General features: G+C 41.4%; 1 protein-coding gene across 1 annotated transcript in view; it reads right to left on the bottom strand.

Moving 5' to 3' along the window:
• Positions 1-24,633, bottom strand: part of ANK3 (ankyrin 3) — a 329,444-nt gene that overhangs the window by 32,757 nt on the left and 272,054 nt on the right. The window contains exons 29-38 of the mRNA XM_040624672.1: positions 21,890-22,101; positions 20,512-20,719; positions 19,367-19,463; positions 18,471-18,699; positions 17,703-17,828; positions 16,790-16,912; positions 16,327-16,353; positions 15,188-15,269; positions 3,314-11,122; positions 2,618-2,692 (exon numbers count right to left, since the gene is read on the bottom strand). Coding sequence (XP_040480606.1) covers positions 2,618-2,692; positions 3,314-11,122; positions 15,188-15,269; positions 16,327-16,353; positions 16,790-16,912; positions 17,703-17,828; positions 18,471-18,699; positions 19,367-19,463; positions 20,512-20,719; positions 21,890-22,101 — 8,988 coding nt within the window. The remainder of the gene's footprint in view (positions 1-2,617; positions 2,693-3,313; positions 11,123-15,187; positions 15,270-16,326; positions 16,354-16,789; positions 16,913-17,702; positions 17,829-18,470; positions 18,700-19,366; positions 19,464-20,511; positions 20,720-21,889; positions 22,102-24,633) is intronic.

The following is a 24,633-nucleotide window of genomic DNA, read 5'->3' as shown; positions in this document are numbered from 1 at the left end:
GATCGCTGTCTACGCTACGCTGCCACTTGTATAACAAATAAAAGGGAAATAGCTTTGTGTCCACCTAAATGTCTACACCCGTATGCTCGGCCTTGATACTCAGAGAGGGTCTCTGGGAAGACGCATGTGAGCATCAGTGGCTGCCTTGGCAGAGGGGAACAGGAATCAAAGATGAGAAGGAGCCTGACTTTTCACTGTGTATTTCCTACACAGTTAAAAAAAATTCCTCAGGTATGTATTACTTTAAGTGATTCTAGAAATAAATGGGGAAAAAAAATCCTCCCATGGAAAAGGAATTGGTCAAGATTCTACCCTGCTTAAATATTTCTAGCATTTGGCGAAATGCACTCAGGGGCTCATAAGCCTCCAGGATCAAGCGACTTCACTTCTAGGAACTGTCGGGATGATACATTGGGTTGGACACGAGGATGTACACACGTGAATGTTTATCTCAGGTTTGTACTATTAACAAACGGAAAACAATCCAAGTGTGGGACAAAAGAAGAGTTAACTGAGTTAATGCAGTGGCTTGTGAACTGTTCTGATCACGGCCTCCAGTTAGATATACATTGTACAACACGGTGTTCATATAAATGAAACCAGATCTTCAAGAAGCAAAACTTAGCCGTAATACACGTAAGGCACAGACATTTCCTCCCATTCTATTCTATTGAAAACAAAACCAAACTATGAATTGATTTCATGACTCATGAGTGCGTGGGACCCGAAGTTAGAAAACACCATTATAAAGTATGTATGCTGGATGTTATTTATCCATGAAAACCAAGATCAAAGAATATGCAATTTTGTGGAAACTAGGTAATAACAAACAAAAAAGCAAAAAATTACACGGTATATGTAATATAACATTTTAAAGTGTTTTATACAAAAATCAAAGTACATTAAGACGTTGGCAGTGGTTCTGAGGGACAAAATTAAATTTTGCTCTTCTAAATAATCATTTTAATGATAATCTTCACTCAACAGATAGTCATTCAAATCACAGAAGTTAAATTTCTTTTAAGTTCTTCATCCTCTTGTGCTTTAAGAGACAATACTCCTTACTGTCCAACAAGCCCTTATGACCCAACTGTATTCTTTGTCTAGTGATCCAGTGAAGAGCAGAGACACACTGTCGCAAAGAATTTTACAATTTAATAGCTTTATGTCACATCTTCTCCAAAAATTTACTCTAACAGACTTAAGGACGGGATTTGCCTACGGTAAATCATCTAATAGCAAGGGCATATAACACTGCAAAACCAGCATCTGCTCCGGTATGTATTCAGATCAATGTCTGATGTTAAAATGCAATTATTATTAATTTTATGTTAGCAAATATTTATACATAACGAATTGCTATTAACTCTCAACAAGCTGCTGAGGATTACTCAGACCACCTGTGTTCTCAGAGTACCACTAGGCTCCTGGTCGTGAGCAGTGTGCCTGAGAGCAGAGGCGGGGTGGAAGGAGGCGGGAAGGTTTAATAAGTTGGGGGTAAGGGCAGGACGTAGGCCATTTAAAGGAAGAAAATGTAGCTGACCTTGTTTGCCATTATCTGGTTTCATAGTCTCCCTTTCAACAGCAGAGATAATCGTTTCCCTGAGCGCAGAATATCGCAGAGGGTATACAAGGTGACTTAGATATGACCATGGTTAACATTTATATTTTAAGCTATTGTGTTTTCTTGGCTATGCATTAAAAACAGACGCTCAACCTCTAAAACTTAAAATTTCTCTGATTCCTGTGAGGTAGGATTTTGGAGGCCCAGTTAACATCAAATCTACAAAGCAGAACTGTCCAACTGACACAGGATCTTATCTTCATCTGTAATGAAGTGAAATCAAGCTAAATATCCCTTTTCTACACACAGATCATAAACAGTTTCATTCATCTCACCAAACTCAATGAGTTTAGTAAACTGGATGGGTTTCTATACGTGTATCCTACCTAAAAAACTGTAATTCAAATTTTCAACTTCCTCTCATTCCATTGTTTTCTTGTTTATGTAGTTATTGAAAATGATCCCTGTTTTCCTTTAGCAAAGTGATGGAAGATTTCCTTTTAAATAAATCTTTGGGCATAAAAGTGAGTCCACCTTAAGAAAAGTCTCAGGTAAGCAAACATACAGATAATCTGTGTATATCATAAAAACCGTGACGACGACTCACGAGTGATTAACACCTGGGAAGCGCAGGCACGTGTTAACTGAACGGTTGCCTAAGCTGCGCTAAGGGAACACTTCATGTTTACAATTTTGGATTATTTAAAAGTCCTAGGCCTTAACTGTGTTTTCCTTGACCCCAGAAAATAAATTTACTACTAGGTAAAATGTTATCTTCTATCACCAGAAAAGGCAGTGTGAAGAAAGTGCCCACATTTAAGGTAAAGTATGATTTAAATTTCTATTCTTTAGTGTGTATGCATTGAAAAAGCTTTGAAAAACAGTATGTAAGGTATTATCGATAATTTTCTCTGGGTAGATAGAACGGTGGATGATAAAAATGTTTTGTTTTCTACTTGTCGCTTGTTTCCGTTTTGTATAACGAACCTCTTGTGAGTAAGACAAAGAAATTAAGAAACTGTATTCGTTTCACTCAGGAGTGTACACACTTACCTGTCCAACTAAGTCCCAGGTGATCGGCTACTATTGCCATCCTGATATCTGTCCGTTCACATGGACTCTGTGGACCTACGATTTACAATTTCTTAATTAAAATAATCATCAAGAAAGACACGATACTGGAAAATTGTTTTTTTAGCAGTACTCAGATTTTACAGAGAGACTAACGCTAACACTGTACACTTAAATGTGTCCTAGTCGCCTACACGAACACTTGTCTTTTCACATGGCTCACGTGACTGTCACCTGCCCCGGCCAGATGTGAGACTACATGGAAGCTCAATGTGATGGGATCACACATGCTGACGAGCTAGCTACTGGACAACGGTTACAGAATCATTGTGTCGGTGGAAACACCATGATGGGGTCTCAACGTCTGTGCTTTCACTTTGACAGAATCATTAGTACATTAAAAAGAAAAAAAAAGTGGCTCATCTGGAATGACACCAATATCTTCAGCATGCTTCCCTAGCTGCTTGCAGTGTCGTTCAGTGAAAAGGGAGAGAAGAGTGTAGAGACAGCACACACAGATGACAATGACAGAATGAGAACTACGGTTAAGTCACTGCACAGGCAATCACGACAGTTCATGCACTAGGCTCTACGAGTCGGAAAGTGTTTACGAACTACGCTCGTTCTCCAGGATGTGAGCAAAGAGTGCTCGAGAGACCTGACTGCCTTCATCCTCACCAGTCCTCCTACTGCTCCTTTTCTCACTGCCGGCCTTTTCACTCTTTGATTTTAAAGGCGCTGCCTCTGTTTTCTTATCTCTAGCAGACTTCGTTGTAACTGAAGGCTGGCCACCCCGGGAAGTCTCGGACAACGACGTGTTTCTTGAGGTACTGTCTTCCTCATCGGACAACTCGGACTGCATCTTTTTGTCTTCTTCCGAGAGGCGCTCCACAAGCTTTAAGGTCTCACCACTAATTCCCTTAAAATATTCAATGGAATGTTTACATACTTCCTTAAGCTGACTCTTCCTAACTTTCACTGTGGCGGTGGTGGTGGTGGTGGTGGTGGTGGTGGTGGTGGTGGTGGTGCTGGTGCTGGTGACACAGGTGGATCTTACCTTTACTGGCAACTTGGATGGAAGCTGTTTGGCCTTGCCTTTCTCTGGCTGCCCTTGCTTTTGTGTGACGCATGCTTTCCTAACTGCGTTATCCCTGTGTGTGTCTTTTACTGGAATTCGGGACTTTACGTCTACACAGGAAGAAGCAGTAAGGGTTTTGGTTTTCCCAGATTGACTGACCTGCTTCGTTTTACTCACTTTCATGTTTGGTATATGACTTGGTGGGCAGATATCTTTTGGTGAAGTGGCCTTTATGGGAAGCTTGGATTTTCGCCTAATCCCTATCGATTCCTTGGTCTTTTGCTGCTCTCCAAGAGCTCTCTGCTTATCTCTTACACAGTGTCCTTGCAGTACCCCTGTCTTTTTTCCTGATGAGATTTTCACTGGATTAGCTTTCTCTGTGGTACAAGTGGGTGCAGAATGTTCTGTAAGAACTACATTACTTGTAATGTTATCTGTCTGTATAGTGGAAGAATCCAAATTGTTGTTGTTATTAAAGTTATCTTTCTGGAAATCATGTTTTTCTTGGGGCCTAGTGCCCATGTGGCTATTGGCTGTATTTGAAATCATTGTTATAGTTTCATTCTCTAGTCCCTGACAACTGGTCATCACAGCTTCTATCTTATCTGTCATTTCTCCAGAGCCTTCTTTCTTCATGGTCATGGTGGATGCAGAAATTCCCATTTTTATTGGCGTGCGCAACTTGGGGTCAACTTTAGAGGCACCAGTGGCTGCTGCCGATTTCTCCAGGGAGCCACTACTGGCTGCGCCTTCCTGACACTCTCCGCTGGTCGGGCTGCTGGGGTTAGGTTCGACTGGAGGTGCCTCTACATTTCTCTCTAGATTGGTTTCTACAGTGGTGTCCCCTGACTGTGGCTGTGGTGTGGCAGTGACCATACTTTTATCCCCTTCCCCCTGGTCCCCTGACTTCCCTTCAGAAGTATGCTCACCAATCTGGAAAAATTGGAGCCTCTCTTCAACAAAATCCCTCTTGCTCATGTCAATTGCACCACTGCGAGTCATCTCAAACATTTTCCCTTCATGAAATGGGAAGGGGTTAGGCTCACTAGTTGGGGTACTTTCGTCAGTTGGCGTTCTGGCTGGCGTTGTATCAGGGGTTGTTGCTGGAGAGCGGTCTTCCACAGCCAGACCAAATGGCTTAGTTTCATCTTCCCGTGATTTACTGTCAAAAACTTCATCATCCCCTCGGTTATTAGACCAAGGATCAAAATCTAGACCTTTGGTAGCTACTGTTTTGAAAGGAGTGGCAAATTCTTCATCTACTTTGTAACTGAAGTAAGTATCAGGAAACACTGATCTGTCAGGATGTCTGCCTTCTAGTGTGAAGAACTGGGCCCCCGACTTCTGATCAGTCTTATCGGGAGTCTTTTCAGATGAGGAACTTTTAGAAGGTGGCCTGTCTTCGTCTGGTCCCACCCTTCCTTCCTCCTCGATAACTTCAAGTTTACTTTGGCTAAAGGAGCGATCGGCCGGCTTCAGAATGCCCTCCGTGTTCCAGACATCTTTCTTAATTTCCATGGTTTGACCTGGGAGTTTAGAATCACTCTCTGTCAAGCCATCGTCTTCATCTTGCAGGTCATAGCCATCCAGAGAGTCGATCTCTGTGGCATCTGTGTCGTGAGAAAACTCAGCCGTGGTGGCAATGGAACACTCCGTGATGGACTGGTCGTTGTTCCCATTCTGGGCAGTTTCATTCTGAGGTGAATCGAGGCCAAGGCCAAACTCATTATCTTTTCCAGATCCATTAGTTTCCAATTCTTTCTGGTTGGAAGGCTTATCAGCAGGAGCTTTGGATTTTGTCATTTCCTTTTGCTCATCGTCTACTTCCTTTAATTTGAAGGTGTATTTTTTAACGGGGACTGGCTGATAGATGGACTCGTCATCACTCGAATCACTGACGTCTGCCCCGGGGGGAACTGGCGAGGGCGGCTGCACTCGGATGACCGGTTCGGCCAGCTGGTACTTGTCATGCTCATCTTGCAGACTGACTTCAATCATGTCAACCTCCCTCTCGGGGAGATAATGATGTTTCTTCTCCAGCTCCATCTGGTCTGCATCCAGTGGTGGAGGAGGGGGAAATTCAATATAGGCAACTCTATTACTTTTGGGTCTTTGGTTAGAGTCTCTGCTGACATCGGTAGGCGTTTCACGCTCAGCGGTTGCTTCCTCCACTGTAGTCTGCTTTACGGAGGCTGACTTGGCCTGCTCCTCCTCCTCAGATTCCTCAGAAACCTCAGGAATTGGGCTGGGTTTGCCTGGTATGTAAGCTATGAGCGAGTCTGGTGTCTTAGACGTAAATTCATAACTCACTTCCTCTGAACTGGGTGTTTCTGGGGTTAGAGGGCTTTTCCCAGAGCTGTCTAGAAAGGAAACTTGCTCTAGGGTGTCGTCTTCTGGACTACCTTGGGGAGAAGGAGGCTGCTTTTGCTGCCTAGTTGTATAAAAGGTCCCCCTGGTCTCTTGTACTGTCTTACACTCCTGACTTATGATCTTTTTTACACTTCCTTGTTGTATCTCCTTTTCATATTGCTTCCCCACCTGTACAAAACTGACATACACAGGTAAAGTTTTTATGTCTTTCCCTCCCTCTGTCTGGGCTAGTGGAGCAACTCTTTCCAATCCATCAAGGGGACTGTGGTCGAACACATCACTAGAGGGAGATTCCTTTCCTGGGCTAAACTCTAAGGAATCAGGAGATTTGGTGGGAGAGGTTTCGGTTTCATCGAGAGGAGGGCATAAGCCTACATAACTCTGACGTTTGGACACTTTGCTGATTTCTGAATAGGTAACTTTCTCGTCTTCTATAGAATTAAAGTGCTGTGTCTCGACTGTCTCTTTACTCATACTGGACTGGGATAACTTTTGTGATAGTTCATGTTGGGGGAATGTCGACTGCTCGCAAAAGCCATCGGGGATGTCAGAAGACAGCACTCTCCTTCCCTCCGCAGCTCTGACAGGGATATGTGACACCGCTGAGCACTCACTCCTCCTCGGAGGTTGGTCAAGAGGCCCACCCGGCCGTTCCCCTTCTTTCACAACATATTCCCTATATAAGACCTTTTTGGAGGGAGATTTTACAGTCATTTCCTTAATTTCTGAGAGAGAGCCATTTGTTAACAATTTGTGTTCTCTCTCAGTCACAGACATGAATTCATTCCTTTGATCAACAATCTTACTCTCAGGGTAACCAACGTGATTCTCTCTTACATCGTGAACAAGTACATGCGAAAGCTTTTCTTTCTGCGACTTATTGTTAGTGGCTCCGGAACTTTCCCACGTTCTAAAGACCTTTTTGTCCCATGGTCCCTTAGTTGCTAAATCTGAGGTTACATGACATGCCAAGTCTTTAGCCTGTTGCTCAGAAAAATAGTCAGGCATTGCTTTACTTGACATTTCAGTCCTCTGTGTTTTCACATCCTCGGAGCCAGAATCATTTACAACAATCTCGTTGCTCTGGGCAGGCTCAGCTTTGGCTTTCAGTACCATCAAATCGTTCTGCACAGATACACTTTCGTCTGCAAGGTCTATGGCCTTCGGTTGCTTTTCTCTAGCAAACACCTGGTAGACGGGCAGCTTGCTCTCCTGGATTTTTTTAACTGGGATTCTCGACTGGCCCTCCGGCTTTCTGTCTTCTTGAGACACGTCCTTACTTTTTGCCTGTGCGCCTTGTTCAAATTTTAATCTAATGGAACTGAGTTTAGATTGTTTGAGCTGAAACCCAGACTGGGGCCCTTCTGGTGCCTTGCTCTGTGAAATGCTTTCTTTGGCTTCCTCTGTGGACTTGCTGTCCTCGGGCTGTGGGGACAGGACCTTCTTCTCTGGGCTGCTGGGCTGACTGGCTGCTTTCTTCTCATCGGCTGTGGGGAAGCCTTGTCCGTCATGGCCATGCTGCCTTGCCTTAACCCACTCATCATTGGATGCCAACAGTTCTGTCAGCAGTACCTTCTCGGGGCTGCTACTGGTAGAGCTCTGAGAAGAGTATTCTTTGCCATTTCGAGGGCGTGGCTTTTTCTCTGGGGACTGCAGTTCATCATTTAGCTTTTCGGTTCTGTCACGAAAAAACTGTGACACTTCAGTCAGTTTTTCTTCAGCTTCCTTCACAGTCCTGTCCACCCTATCTTCATATATCAACTTCTCTCTACCTCTGTCTAATCTGTCCTCAGTAAAGCGCATCCACATGGCATGTTTTGGACTACTAACATCGCCAGAATAGTGCAACACTGTCACTTTATCAAAATGCTCATCTTTAGACACTTTACCTACACCATTTTCAGACACATCTTTATAGATTTTGGAGAGAATTTCTTTTTTGGGGGCAGTGACTACTTTTTCTTTGGACCGCTTATCAGACCCCTGTAACTCTGAGCTAGGGGGTCCTGCATGGTCTGTAACCGATTCCTCGGTATCAGAATGAGACACATCTAGCTTTTCTGACAGAAGCATTTTCTCAGCAAACCTGTAAGACTCCCCTCTTAGTTCTGACAACTCATCGTCATGGTATTCTATTGAGTGTTGACTCAAAAGCTTCAATGTTTTATAAGAGTCATCAGATATGAGTTGAGCAGAACTAGGGCGACTATCTTCTTCTTGGGACACAGGAGTGTTTACTCTGGAAGACTCCAGATAGGAAGGCAATGACTCTTCGGCAGTAAGTTCTTCTTCTTCTTGCTGACCCTGTTCCTCTGGACAAGGAAAAGCATCGTGTTTTTCTGGCAGAAAATCTTTTAGGTTAATATCTCCCCGGGATAAGTCTTTCTGATATACATACATTTCCTTCTCTGGATGCTTTTTGGTTTCTCTAATAATGACTTCAGTGGGCTCAGCTTGGTTACCTTTTTCGATGTGGACTTCTATTATACGCTCCAGTTTGGGTTTCATTTGGTTGTCCTTCTCTGTATGCTGGGCTGCGGTTTCAGCAGCAGACTTGTGAACATCTGGAGGCACTGCCGACTTATGCTCAAACAGCCCTGCCAGTTCTTTGGAAGGGTCCCGCCCGGACTGAAAGGCCTTCATGATGTCATGGACTGACATGGTTTCCTCGATTCTTTCAGAGGCACCTTCGCTGCCTGGTGGGGAATGATAGACCATTCTGGTGGTTGTGGTTATGTGGGTCTCTTCTTTAACACGCATGCCTTTGCTCAAAACTCGGCTGTGGTCGTCTTCTTCACCATTGGCTTTCATTTGAAACGCCTTAACTTTCTCCTTAATACTAGAGGTGGTGGGCTTTGGTTCCAGTTCCGTAAAAGTAGGTGACGGTTTGGGTGACACGGGCTCCTCCGGCTGGCCTGGGGGAGCATCCCCAGCCGAGGGCTCATAGCTCCTGATAACATGCACCACTTCAGTTCTCGTTTCTGTGATGACAGGAGGGATGGGGACTTCGTGAAAGAGTGGCTTCGGACCAGTGCTCTCAGCGCTCTGTGGGGCTGAGGGCGTTTTTTCACTTCTCGTTTCAAAGCCACTGTCAGACAACGGGCTTTTGTCTTGGTCGTGTTGAGAAAAGTCATCCGGAGACTCTAAAATAGTATCCGTTCCGAAAAAGGAATCGGCCATTTTACACAACTCTTTCTCAGAGGTGGAAGGCCTCATGGAGGCTGGAGGCATTTTGAGTTTGTGTTCCTGCAAAGCGATCGCTGGCTTTAAAATCCTTTTCTGTCTCTCTTCACCATCCTTCTTTGCATCCTCAAACTTGTACTTTAAATTTGTCAATGAACTACTCCCAATATCGTTTGTTAAGTAATCAATAACTTTGGTCAAGTTATAATCCTTCTCGGAGGCGGCTTTTGCTCTCACTTGCACTCTCTCCGGCAGAGATGGAGAATGGCTCGCAGCCGCTTGTTGTCTTGCTTCTCTTATTTCTTCCGAACTAAACTCTATCCAGTCGTCTTCGGGAGAGAGTCCTTTGTCACTCTTTGGTGATTTGGGTGGTCCTTTGTTATCTACACACACGTCTTTCTTCAGGATTTCACTCACTTTCACTAAGTCTTCCTTTACTTTCTCAACGATTTTGAACGGTTCTTCGTCGTCAATTCTCCCTTCTTTTGGGAGTTCGGGTTGGAATGGCTTCTCCTCAGGCACGTCTGTTTGTAGTATTGCAGTCATCCGCATTAGGTCCTCTTTCATTTCGGCCACGTCTTTTAAGATCTCCTGACTGGAAGATAAAGAAGATGGTGTAGACAGCTTAAGGGCAGAGGGTGCAAGGAACAAAGACGACTTAACTGGAGATGAAGTTCGACTGAAATGGGGCTGAGGACGTGTCTCCGTAGTCAATGTTTTAATGGGTGACAGCAAGGCTGCTGCTGATTTTGTAAGTGAACTAGAGTCTGGAAGTTTCTTTAATGCTGGTTCGGGCAAAACATTGACTACAGAGTATACTGGCACTGTTATTATTGATGAAGTTACAGATGAGGTAGTTGCAGATATTGACGACCCAAGGGATGTATAGAGTGCACTTGCGGAAGGAGTTCTTAGAGACTGAAAAGCTGATGGCGTCGAAGAAACGTATGACCTGAGTGGGGAAAATGGCATTGCTGTCGTGGTAGAAAACACTTTCTCAACTGTGTCAGTGGCTGCATTAACCACAGAGCTCACAGAGTTTGTAGCTGTGGAAATTTTTTCCTGTAACGTGGCAGTGGCTTTGCATCCATTAATTAACGTGGACGATGATGGGTACTTCAGAGGGGAGATAGATCCATTGACCAGTGCCACCTCTGCGTGTCCGGGCATCTGTTTCACAGGTGATGAGAGAGAAGAGGCCATCATGACTTTAGCTGATGAAATGACATCAACTGCTGATTTAGCTGGAGACACCACTGACTTTAGAGGCGAAGATATTAGCGGTGCTGCTGATGTAATAATGGACTTAAATGGCAAACTTGAGGAATACATATTAATGTTTGACTTGGGGGAGGCAGGGGGTGTCATAGTAATGGACGACCTCTCCAAAAGAGACCCTGCTGTAGTCACTGGAGAGGTGCGGGAGGAAAACGTAGAATTGGACGCCAGCCCTTTTAAAGGCGAGGCCTCTGGGACTGTGGGAGCTCTACCCAGGGTACCAGAGGAAACTTGGATATTGTATGGAGATTGTGACACCACTGTTTTTATCGGTGAAGAAATTGTCCGAAAGGATCTAATTGGAGATGCCACATCACTAATGGATTTAACTGAAGATGTAGTTGACGCGCCTAACGTGGATTTGATTGGAGAAGGAGTCGAAACAGACCATATTGATTTTAACGGAGAAGCTGATGGCGTGTTAGAGGAAGAGCTTGATAAGGAAGTGAAGCCTGACTTGGCCGGCCCAGGCACTGTAATCGGAGCTGTTGTCCAGGACTGGTATGGTCTTGTAGAAAAGAATGGCTTGTATGAGTAAGTGGTGGGGAGGGATCTTGTTGCTCCTGCACTCCGTTCAACTGTTTCTTAAATTTTAAAATGAAATCAAACACAAAAATCAACAAAAATGGTTGAGAAACAGAGAGACCAGAGAAAAAAATTGGTCAGTAAACTTTGAAATATTACAAAAGCAAGTACAATTGTTTGCATGATTTAGAATGGAAGAGGCAAAAGGAACAATTAAAGTAAAAGAGGAAAAAAAAATTCCACAGACATAACTAATCCCAAGTTAAAATAAACAAACAAACAAACAAAAAACAGAGCAATGTGAAATGAAAGACAGAAAAAGCACATCGCAACCAAAGAGGCCAACAATGAGAAACAGAAAACATGAGGAAAGAATTAATGATGAGAAAAATAACCACAATGGAAAACCGTTCCCTTACTTCCTATTGACTTTCTTATGTGCTGGTTTTGAAATATCAGCAGCCATTGCTTTGCCTGTGTAGGTACAAGTTGGTTTCGTGCAACCATATAACTTTCATTTTAGCAATTTCTAACGTTCCCTCTCCTTGAACCTTTCGGTGATAGAGATTGCACCTACTTAGAACCATATCGATGTGTGTCACCATACATTAAATATCTAGAACTCTTTTTTAGAAAACTACTCAAGCCTATTTCATGCAGAATCCAAGGTAACTTTTATGTGACAGGCAACTGATGTGCAAACTGTGAAGCCACTGGATTTTAAATCTGTACCTTCCATGCACAATTCGGTTATGCTTCACACCCATAAAAAGCCAATAAGAGCAAGAAATTTTCTGAGTCAGAACTTTAAAAGGAAAAAAAGAAAAAAAAACAAAGAAAAGGAATGTTTGCATTTATTTTTCCCATGCAGCATATTCCTTTTGGTGAGGAAAAAGAAAATGTGATATGAAATGATTTAAAAATGCGTATGTACGTACACACAAAGGGGGAAAAAAGCAGGAAATATGGGTCATGGTTACCATAGCAAGCAAAGCAACTGAAAACATTTTATCATGCGCAATATATCATGGCAAACAAGCCAATGAAGTAATACAGTTTTTCTGCCGTATTATGCACAATATATAAACTTCAAAAATACTTCCACAAGAGCATTTAGAAAGAAGAGTACACTTTTTCCATGAGATGCAAAATCTTGGTACCTTTTGAGACTTAAGGAAAATATTTAATACTGCATATTAAAAACACATCTGCAACTAAATAAAGCCACATCTGGAGTTATCTTCATTATGGATAAAAGCACATAGTTTATTTTGGGTATTTTTTTTTTTCACAGCTGATTATACTTTTAATTCTCAAAAGGTATCATGGGAAAATCTAAAAAGCAGTCGTATTTTTAACACCCCATATTTAAGTATCTGCAGTGGGATACAGTATGTAACTGTATGCATTTTTATCATGGCAAAGGTACCAATTCTGGTGCCTTCCCAGAATGTTCATGGGACTCCTAGATACCCCAAACACCGGAGCAGCCATGAGGCCGACCTACCACTAGGAAAGACGGATTTAATGCCAGCATTCATCTGGCAATGGGACAAGAAACACACAAATGAGGTAAGCACAATCGCCGGGGGAAAGCAAACACACACTTGGTCCTCTCTACTTCTACAACTCTCAACACACAAACCGAGTTGGTCACAGAGATTTGGAATGCCTGCCAAGGCCTAGTGGTCTATGTCAAAGTTGAGTACAGCTTCGCTCCCAGAAAGCACTGGTGCAGAATAATAGTGACACGCGAAGAGGAAATGAGAATCTGCTTCATCTTTTATGCTCCTCTTCATGCTGTGCCCGGGCCAACTCCCACAAGGGTGAAGGTTTTCATTCCTAGTGTACATTTAAATTCAGACATTCAGAACATGTCCTCTTCTAAGCTTACACATTATTCTAAAGAAATGTGGAAGAACTGAGGAAAAACTCACCCGTTCGTTACCCCTCCTAGTCATAATTCTCAATATTGTATTGCTTAACTCTTTTGGAAACACCACAGTGCAAATGGAAGGTTTGGGGATTCCTTCAATTCAGTGACTTGGGCTCAGTCCAATGTCTCAAGAGAATTTATTTTTGTAACTACCAGAAACTGGCAAAGCATCTCTCCTTCCCCACTGAAGCCTGGCTCCATCAAGCAAAGAAGTCCTCGGAACCACATGTCTGGTTTTGTACTTCTCATGAAGCAGCCAATTTACTGATCGGTTACACAGTTTAGGCTTTAATGACACATACTCCCTGATGCTCTTTATAACAAAGAAAGTCTCTGGGAGGCTTTGGGTGTCAGGCAATGAACTATACCAGCCTCTTTATTTGGGGGGGGGGGTGTGGTTTGAAAGGACAGGGTCCTGAGGGAAAAGCTGCATCACTTGGAGTTCTAACACCAATGACGGGGCCACAGAATTTCCTTAGTTTCCCTATAGTCCCATCTTAGTCCTTTCCATTCCTGTTTACCATCCTTAGGCTCCCTTTCATAAAACAGAGAAAAGTACCCTCTTCTTTCTATCAAAAGTCAAGCAAGATAAGCCACATATTATGCTACAACTGAAACTAACTAAAAAATAACAATACTTTCCCAAGTGGGAAAAAATTAGTTGACTTAGCACAGACCTCACCTTCAACTCATATATCCCCCCAAACACTTTAGAGACCAGAAGCATATGGGCGCTCACCTGCCCAGAGGTGCCTTGGACCTAAAGGAGCTGGTCATGGAGACTATTCAGATTTTAAGGATATTGCCTAGGAGTACCAACCAGCTACCTCCTGAGAGTCTTAGCTCTGGGGCAAAATAGTATTCCAAAGAAAACTTCTACCCAGGAGATTTAGTCATATTGAAAAACCATCTAGTTATACACATATACCGTCCCTGCTTTGTGATAATAGGAGTTAAACTCAGCCCTTACGGTTTTGGAAGGATTTAGGCATTTATGCTAGAGGCAAAAACTGAGATCTGGAAGAGCATTCATGAGTGTGGTAGCATTTCTTTTCTCTTATGCTCTCCATTTTGTGTCTGAATATAAAAGCTTCCCTCGTAGTCAAGGAACTAGGCTCCAGAAGATTAAGCTAAGACCACCTAAGCTAAGTGGTGGAATCTTCCTGCTGCACATTTAATATGCTATTTTGGCCCACAGAAACAAGAATTCAGGAAAGGTGGGGAAAACCAAAGTTGTGGCTCTTACTGGTAAATTTCCAATCTCCCCTGAACTTAAGTTAACTGTGAGTAATGGAAAAGAGCTAGAAATTGTTTGCTAACTGAACAATAATTTTTGTAAAAATCCTCTTTCGATGAATCCAACACAGTGCTGCTCTCAGCATTCTTAACTCCTGTTGGTGGAGGGCTTCTCTGGAGGGCTGAGGGAATGGGAAAGGATGAGGTGGGGAGCAAGACAGATGAATGAATATGACTGAGTGGATTTATACCTTGATACCTGCAAGCCAGTTAGCAATGAACAAAACAATCACCGAGAGAAGAAAAGGGCTTAGGCAGTCTAGTGAAGACTAGCCTTGGAACTGGTGTTTAACAAAGGCCAGGGGTGGGGGGGGACGGGTTGGGGTGAGAAGAAGGAGGAAATAAGGAATCAGTATAGAAGTGCTACCTCAAGACTGTAGGAAAATCTAATTCTTGCAAACTGGGAAGAAGGAGAATCAGGACTAAGATATAATGATCTACCTATATTAAGAAAAATGAGATGACAATCAAAGTTACTTTATCATTCTTTGTACCATCCCACATATATAAAAATAAATATTTTTTCTTTTGAGCATAGATTTGAAGAACATTGGTACGTTATCTCCTAGCATAGCTAACAATCAAAGTGAAATCAAGGTTTTTAAAGACACAGAATGAGTAGATGTTTCTAATTTAAAAAAAGAGGTTAATGTTTTTTTTTTTTAAAAAACTGTTTTGAACTTACGATCTAAGGGAGTTTGTCCTTTGTATCTTCAACTATGTACAAAATATCACTTATATTTCATGATAGAATTTTCCTGCAGGTAATTTTTCTTTAGCCATTGGGTTCTCAAATGACCCCCCCACCCCGAATTCAGTTTGTACAGAAAAAATGCCTCTTCTTACAAAAATCCACATAGATTAGTAGATGTGTTAGAAAACTCACTCATTCCAGGCTCAGTCAAGTAGCTGTAGCGCTTACGTAAAGCTAAAGACGCAAAGCTCTGTCGTCGATCTGCTTTCTCGGCCTGAAAAGGACAAGGAAAAAGAGACTATGTCCAACTTCCTTGTGACATTTTCATAGTTTTGAAACATTTTGAAGGATGGCATGTGGATCTCTCGTTTATCTTTACTTTTCTTCTGATGGATTTTCCTCATGAAAATATTAATTTCCTATTGTGGGTCTACAACCCCACCCCAATGTCTCAACCAAATCACCATCATTTAGCAAATAGAAGAGCGCCAACACAGCAGACTACAGGGGACTACAAATACAAGACGAGCGTTACAGAGACTTCTGATGCTGAGCAGGAAATCTCCCCAAATTCATTCGTATTGAAAGCACATATATCACGATGTACAGTCACTCTGTGTGAGTACATTCAAGGAAGAGGGGCACATGGTGTCTCATTCCGGTTACTGCTGTTGTTTCTACATGTTAAAAGGCACAGAGTGTAGGTGAGGTTAAAAAAAAGTTACTGGTTTTATTAGAAATAAGGATTCTATTTCTAGTACTGAGGTGAGTTTGAAAAATCCAATCATCCTATAACTTGGGGAAATAGCAGGAGATGCCTTTGTAAGGAAAAATTCATTCAAAACCAAATGGAACAACTATACCCTTAAAAATGGCCAAGATAATTTTCTTTAAATAGAATACCGAATATTTATCAGTAGCCACGGAACACATATTTTGTATTAAATAGAACAGCTTGATATATACAATAAAATTTCATGTTACTCATGATCTTGATTTAAATGTTACACAGAGTGGATACTAGGCAAAAATATGAACAAATGTGTATTTATACATGCCAAGCTATTACACTCTACAATGCTGAAAGAATGTTAGTTCCTCTTTTTAAATCATTAGCTGGATTATATTACCGAATGCCCTGAAGCATTCTCGTATATGTGGAGGAAGAGCAAACCATTCTTTAAGACAAATGTATACGCTTTACTTCACTAACGCTAAGATCTGCCAACACAGAATACGTTTCCCACATTGCAGCCCTCTGCAACTTCTTTTATACAGACTTAATCGCTATTCTATCTCTGATAGAGTAAAAGCAGAAGTGTTCATATTACCTCATCATCTTGATCTGACTCTGTCTCCTTTTGGTTCCAAGATGCATTGCAGAGACAAGGAATATTATAATGGACAGCAGGGAAAAGAATATCAGGATATGAAAAGGACTGAGTAGGGAGCACAAAAGGCAAGCTGAATCAAGAAAGCAAAGCAAATCAAAAGAAGCCAACACAAAATATCAAGAACTGTACACCCATGGCAAATTAACTTGTGACGTTATTCCAACGCGTAAGAATCTATGAGCTAGCAGCAGAAGCAGAAGCAATATACAGAGGACTCCACCATACAAACCATAAGGATCTGACACCACAGTAACAAGACTTAATCTACACAAAGAGACTAATAACACTCGAGTTTCGAGAACTTTAGTCATGTTACAAAGCATTCCTTAATTGCATACCAAGGGCCCACTTCTTCAAGACCAGGGAAAGAGAGTTACAATAAACCAGTATTAAAAGATACCTTTTTATGGGCTGGCAGAGTGATATTTAAGTTGCAAACAGCTGTTTGAGGCAGTCCTTTTGTTGTCTTTGGTTCTTTCAGAAAAGAGAGACGACCACAGGGCTCTTGGCTGGTGTCTCTAATCTAGAAGAGTTTAGGTGGTTGACAGTTATAGAAAGAGACTTCTCTGAGGATTCCTGTCTGTACAAGAGTTAAACATGTTTATTTTATACAGCCCTTTCAAGAGGCAGGCAAAGTAAAGGGAAAAGATGACGGTAACCATTACAGATCAACGGCGAAGGTCGCGTGTGAACACAACGGGATTTAGAATACCCAATTCCGAGATCAGACCCAGGACCGCTATGCCTGCTTGTTTCCCTGGCAATCTGCTTTATGGTCCGGGTTATATGCATTTTCCTCCTGCCCAATAATTTCTTTTTCCCAAGGCCTTGGTTTTAGCAACAATAATAACAGCAAATAATCATCACACTAAACAGCTGTCCCATGTCCTTCTGTTCTCTGAGGAGGAAGACGGTCTCTCCAGAATGTCCTGGGGCTCTATCAGAAATGAAGACGGAACTTAAATACTGAGTTTGGATTTCATCCATTATTTGATTACTGAGCATTAACCAGATAGGATGCATTTTATTATTCTAGATTGTTTGGTCTTACAAACACCTGCTTGAACATAAATAATCATTTAGATGTTTAAAAGGTAAAGACTTTTTTTTTTTTTTTTTTTTTTTACTAATTATAAAGCTTTCCTGGCTCAAAAGTACACTTGGGGAGAACCAGGACAAAATCTGACCTTGTTCCTCTGCATTCAAGTTTGGTGGGATATTTCAAACTGACTAAATCTCTAGACTCTTTTTTTTTTATTCCCTAAGAGCCTTTTTTTCTTTTTTAAAATTCAGAGTCTCTGTTGATGAATTACCTTGATGGAAAATGGCAGTCTATTTTCCTTGAAAGCATAAAAGTTAAAAACAAGTTGCTGTCCTCCTTTGGTAAGTGGGGCCAGATTTCCATAACAATCAACATAAATAGGTTTTCCTTCCAGAACCTTTTAGAGTAAAAGAAATACATAATTTAATGTTAATTTAAGTTGAAAGAATTTTGAGATTTTAAGTCATACAATATTAAAAGACTGACATATTTCTACATCACATTTGTCTCCTTATTAGGAAATTACTTCTATGGTGTTATTTTCCACAAAAATAACTCTGTTGGCTCACAATGCAACTACTGTGATTGGAAACCAAAATCATGCACATGTACAAGACAGAATTATGCATTCAGTTCTACTCGAGCAGTTCAGACATCTTCGAGAAAGTGCTGACATCACTTCTTCATACAGACTTTGAAAGGGTTTTTTGTTGTTGTTGTTGTTTTACTCAGATACGTTCACTGGGTTTGAAAAAGTAACATCATAGTAACGTGTTAAAGACAGTGACCATAAAAATCAGACAACTCAAGTCACCACAGAGAAGTGGAGACCATGATGTAGATTCGTTAGTCCTACATTGTAACCAAGATAACCTCAAAGACACATGAACTAATTTGAGAATAAATCTATACCAAATTTTTAAATCAAAACCTGAAATCAGGAATGTGCTAGGTGTTTCCAGTGAATGCCATTATGACCTCAACACAAAACCCCGTATCTGGGGAATGTAATGGAACGGACTGGTTGTGAACGAGGTACCTCAATATCTTTGCTTCTTGCAACTTCCTCAAAATTCTCTTGCTGCTCTAAAGTTTTGTCCACTTTGTCATCTGTCATGCAGAAACAGCGCAGGGAGGATTCTACGGGATCATTCATTTTGGCGAAAACAACGAACTTGGCCATATATGGAACACATATTAATTCTCTGTACAGTTGTGTGGCTAACCCCACGGTTTCTAAAACTTGATGGCAGTCTGCAAGCCAAAATCTGAGATAAACAAAACCAAAACAGAAGTATGAAAAGGAGGTGATTTAAAAGCCAAATCTTAAAAAAAATTAACTATTAAAAAAATAGAGCAGAAACAGCGAAGACGTTTACTCTGTTTACAGAGGCCTACATTTACTATTTGTTGTGATTTTGCTGAGGAAAGGCTAAGGATTTTTTTTTTCTCGCTTCTCCTTCCCATAAGATTCTGTTCCGCAACCCTCTTATATTTAGTCGTGATTAGCCTTCCTTTCTACTCCTGCTTAAGAGTTTAATCTCTTACTTTATATTGGACTGAGCAAGAATTTTATGGAAGAAAATGGGAGAGAAATGGAAATTCTATCAGTCTTTTTTCTTTAGAAGCACAACAATGAAAAACAAGTTGCTGTCCTCCCTTAGTAAATGGGGCCAGATTTCCGTAACAATCAAGAGAAATAGGTTTCTACAAATTGCTAAGAACTTAAAGAAGCAAGTCTAGCACCATATAGCTCCTTGTGAGAACCGGGTAAGATGACTTATGCCAGTCAATTTTAAATTTCTGAGTTAGGCCCAATTTTGCCACCAAAATTTTAAGAAATAATCATACTAGTATTGAGCACAAAAACTTTCACTTTCCAAAAGGTAATAAAAGTAATTCCTTAGTGCTTTTTGGAATCCTTTATTTCCATACCTGGCTGACACATTGGTTGTAAAAGAGACACAATCCTTTATGAATGTCAGGGGAGTAGTTCCTGTGATGTCTTCCCACTGAGCCGGCGAGGTGCCCCCTGGGAGAACAAGAGCAGATATGTTGACTTTACCATGGGAGATGCTCCTTGTAAAATCTTCACCATCATCCGCTTCTTCTGGCACAGCCAGGAACTCGCAAAACTTCAGCACATTCAATTCACAGCAGACACTAAGGGCGGTTTTCCTCTCTATTCTCCTTCTCTGCTTTTACTGCCTTATACCGATCTCCTTATAAGATATGATATTTTTTTTAAAATTATTTTTGGTTTGTCTAGCTACTAATGAATGGCTTAAATGTGGGGCAACCACAGGCTATAAAGTACATTTTGTAAGTGCAATTTGTAAGTGCAAAGATTTATTGTTCAAAGACAATATAATTCTTATTTTTTTACTTTTTGAAAAAGACAAGAACTATCAAGAAAGTTATACAGCAGCAGCTTTTAAAAGTACTGCTTAAATCATTTCATTTTCCAGGGTAAAAAGAGGAATCAGCCATTAGAACTACTCATAAAAACAAAAAACAACCTATCTTAATTTAGGACTTTCTGTTAAAAATCGTATTAGGTTGATCAAATGAATTGAGCTCTGGATTCCAGGTGCTTATCGCAACACGTGTCCTCCTGACCCTGCAGATTTAGTCTACTGGATTATACTGGGGCATTGAGTGGTGAGAAGAATCACGCCCTCTGCTCTGCCCTACACCTGCTGCTCTGCGGGAGCCCTGTTTTCTCCAAAGTCGGTCCAATTTCCTGTAGTCTCAAGGGTGTTACTAGGTCCACCACCTCTGACTAGGTCCCCGAGAAATGACCTAGATGCTCTAGTAGATTCAATACTATTTCAATAACCTTCAAAGAGCACTATTATTAATACTACACTTAACAGTAGGGAAAATGACATCACTGAATTTGAAATGAGCCATGATCTCAGCACCTTCAAGGAGAGTACAGGAATAATACAGATGAGGTGATGGACAAGCAAAACGTTTTATTTTGAAGTCGGCCCGGATGTTTCAGAGGCTTTGCACGTGCGCCCAGAATCGGGGCAAGCTGCGCGTGCGCACCAGGTGCAGCAGCACGGGAACCGCACCTGTGATGCTGCAGAGCAAGCGCAGATTGGGGGTGGTGTCCCCCTTGTAGCCGTTGGCCACGCCTTCGCCAGACGGCGGGGGCACCGGAATGGTCATCGTGATAGGTTTATGGAACTTCCTTCTTCTTGGTTCCACGGTGACGATTGGGCTAAACGTGGCTTTGTTTCCAAGGATCTTTTTCACAATTTCATCGGGAACAGGCTGTGCCTAAAGACAGAGGAAGGACCTTAGATGGACACGAACGTTTTCCTCTCATTGGAAAACAGACTTTTAAAGTGAGGAGGAAAAAAACTAAAAACAGACAACCCCCAGCCCCCCAAAAAAGTCTTTCCTCTTCGTCTTTCTCACCATTTCAGGAGGACACAAAAAAAGAACCCAAACAACCTCACACTGTAGCAGGAACCAGGCGGTGTACTTCCCCAACGGAACACTGACGACATGAGCTTGCATGACAGAGGGGCAATCAGATCTCACAGCGGAGAAGTCTTTTGGGCTAACCCAAAGTACAGGACAGCAAATACTGAGGCAGGTGTATTTTAAACCCATGCAGGACATCCAGTGAATAATCACATAGGCGATATGGGCTCAGGTAAAAATCGAGGTCTTCGGAGTTAAGTAACAAAAGGGCATTTAAGATTTCAGTTCAAGACTTCTAAACCTAACGTCTTCCTTTTGGCTTGCTTGCTGTTTGGTAAGATACTCAGTATGGGAGACAGCTGAACGGGACTTCATGTCACTGAAATATAAGGCCGTCTCCTTAGCTCCCAGCGCTTAGAGCACTTCACTCTAAAAAACCTCACCAGAAGAACCTCAGTTAAACTATTCATTACTATATTAATTGACACAAATTATAGTACTTTCCTTATTATTTTCTTTTTTCAGTAGGTCTAACTGAAACAAATAAATATAAGAAAGACAACTCTTGCCGAGATTTTCAGTTAGCTTTCCAAACCCAAGCAAGTTCCAACTGGTTTGGATAAAATCCAGTATTTATGATCTACTTCAGTCAAAATCAGAAAGCTTGCAAGTTTCCTTATTACTGATTTTTATGAAATGGCATCTTATAAACCAAGTCAAATGTGGTTTGTTTCTTTAGCTCTTGTCACTCCGAATACCAATACCCTACGGTTAACAAAACAATCTTTCATCAGAAACCAAGGGATATTTTGAAAAGAAAAACCCTAAAATACGTACCTTATGGAATAAGCTCACTTTATACTTCACCCTTTTCATTTGAAGTAGGTTAATGATTCCCAAAATGGCCGAGTGCTTTGATTGGCAATATCATTAGGATGAGTTACAACAACTGTTTTCTGAGGGGAGCGTGCTCACACACTCTCTCCACGTGCCGAAGAAACAACATTTTGCACACATTACCTGGAGGCCCACTCGAATTCTTTTGGTTAAAGCACCCTCTGGGAAAGAAGCCTGGACGAGGGGCACAGTGGTGCTGCTCAGAATCCCGCCTTCAGGACCAATCTGGTTGCTTTCCTGCTTAATCCTCGAAACCACGGCAAAATACTGGGGGAAGTCCTTTGTGATAATCCTGCAGATCCGCTTCTTCCCTAGCTCTTCTGGGCTGTCAAGTTCTGAAAAGACAGATGAATGAAAAAGCCATGAGAATAAGCCCATTTACCTAACACCTGAAGATAAACCGATGCGTACTTTTGATAGATAAAATGACTTCTATCCAGTAGTCTCAACAGAGTTTCTATGATGGAGAGAAAGCGACAGTGACTTTAAAATTAATGTAAAGATTTGTAAAGATATTATAAAGCTACTCATATACAGTATTTGTACAAAAATATTTCTACTGAAGAGGAGCAAACATCTTCAAAAACTGAAATTTTACCTCATTTGAACAGAGCTCTACTCTTTAAGAAGACAGACCTCATTCTGTGATTATTTACAATAATCTGCCTTCAAACTGCCAAAGTAGGAATGCGTCAGAAAAAAGCAGGGCCTCGCAAGAAAGTGAGTAGGGACTTTAGGATGTCTAAAACACTCTAGAACTTTATTTGAAAACTTCTTCTTTTTTTTTTTTAAAGATTTTATTTATTTGTTTGACAGAAAGAGAGACAGCCAGAGAGAGGGGGAACACAAGCAGGGGGAGTGGGAGAGGAAGAAGCAGGCTCCCAGCAGGGCAGGGAGCCCGATGCGGGGCTCGATCCCAGGACTCTGGGATCACGCCCTAAGCTGAAGGCAGACGCTTAATGACTGAGCCACCCAGGCACCCCTATTTGAAAACTTCTTTAAGATATTTTTAAGTTGCCCAAATGATTAATATCGTCATCACCGATTTCTGTCTACCCACCGATAACCTCACGCATCAAACTCAACCTATCCACAAATGGACACATCTTTCCTTCTATCCACTTCCAAACTTACTTCTACCCCTTTGTCCTAACTCTGGTAGAGGGCTTACAGTTTATCTAGTCCTCCTAATAGTTTGACTCACTTTCCTGGATACCTGACATCAAAAGGTCCAAGTCCAGATGATTCCACTGTGGCAACGGCTCATTCTCTTGCCAGCCCCTGTCCGAGCCCGGTCTACCTCGCCTGGATCCCTGAGTCACCTCCTAACCATCTCCCTGCCACTCGCCTCTCCTTGCTCCAACTCATGCCCTACAGTGCAGCCAGATGGGTCTTCTTCTAAGAGCCAGATTTTATGCATAATGCTGGTCAGTTTAACTGAATCATATGATTTAAAATCATATGAAAGAATAAATATTTGCGACTAGCCAAGAGTATTTTGGACAAATAGGTTTGTAAGGGAGAATATGTCTCAGAAGATTTTAAAACTTATCTAGAAGTATCATAATAAAAGGTATATGGAGAGACATACAAAAATATAAGAAATATATATATATATATATATATATATATATATATATATATGATTAGACAAATAAATGAATATATTTAAATAAAAGTCATATATTTAAGCTTCAAATCAGTGGGGGAAAGAGGGCTTATTTAAGATTCTGTTGACATAACTGAAAATCTATTTGGCAGAACAGAGCTAAATTACTCCATCTTATTATATACAAATACAAATTCCTGCTGGATAAGAGACTTAACTACTTTAAAAATATTAAAATGTTACCATAAAGCAATCAAGAGAATATGTTTCAGCCATGGTTAGGAGAAATTTTTGTATTTACAACTGGAAACCCAGAGGCCTAAAAGGTTGTTTTGACTATAAAAATGTAAAGTTTTCTATGGCAAAAATAGTGAGCCTGAAAGACAAAAGGGAGACTAGGAAAGATAACAGTCACAGGTGACACATAATGGATCAAATGGCTCAATCTCCATGGCGGCTACGAGTTGACAGAGATGACAGCTGAGCCAACAGAAAATGGCAAAACACCATAAATTCGCAATTCACAGAAGCAGAAAACTGGTCAGAAAAGCATATAAAAGCATATAAGATCAAACTTGATAACTTGCAGGGAAATACCTAGTTAAACAAGATAGGACATAAATATTTGAGACTAGCCAAGGGTATTTTGGAAAAATAAATTTGTGAGGGAGAACTGGAAGTATCATGGTGAAACAGTTACACGGAGACATCGTGCGGGCGGGAGAGGGAGAGGTTATTTAAATATGATGATCGGAAAACACCTCTCTGAAGAGGTGACAGTAGGTGAGAGATTTGAGGGAAGGAGGGAGCCAGGCTGCTAGTGACTGGTTGGTATAAAGCATATAATGTGAGGAAAGAAGCAAGATGCAGAGCAAAATGCACAATCTGATCCTTTTTAGGGAAAAATGTAATCTGCACATTTGTATACTTTTATTTATAAGAGAAATTTGTAGAAGAGACATTCAGGCCATTAGCAACTGGTCACTTCAGAGGGATGGGAGGTGGGGTTGGAGGTGAGGAGGTGAAGAGGTAAGAAGACCGTGAGTTTACATAGTTGGGATGGTTTTGTTACCGAATAAAGGGAAAATTCCCAGACTTCAGGGAGAGCTGTTGGTTTTGTTTTTGTTGTTACTCACATAGCCCTCTCTTCATACCTCTGATACATCCAGTACGTGTCCTACCATTTTTGAACTATGAACATGTCTGCCTCCTTCATCACAGGACTGAGATCATGGCTTACTCCAAACAGAAATTTATA

Source organism: Ursus maritimus, unplaced genomic scaffold (assembly GCF_017311325.1).
Source record: "Ursus maritimus isolate PB19 unplaced genomic scaffold, ASM1731132v1 scaffold_7, whole genome shotgun sequence".
Taxonomy (NCBI): domain Eukaryota; kingdom Metazoa; phylum Chordata; class Mammalia; order Carnivora; family Ursidae; genus Ursus; species Ursus maritimus.
The sequence above is the reverse complement of the archived record's forward strand: the minus strand, read 5'-3'. Positions and strand labels throughout refer to the sequence as shown.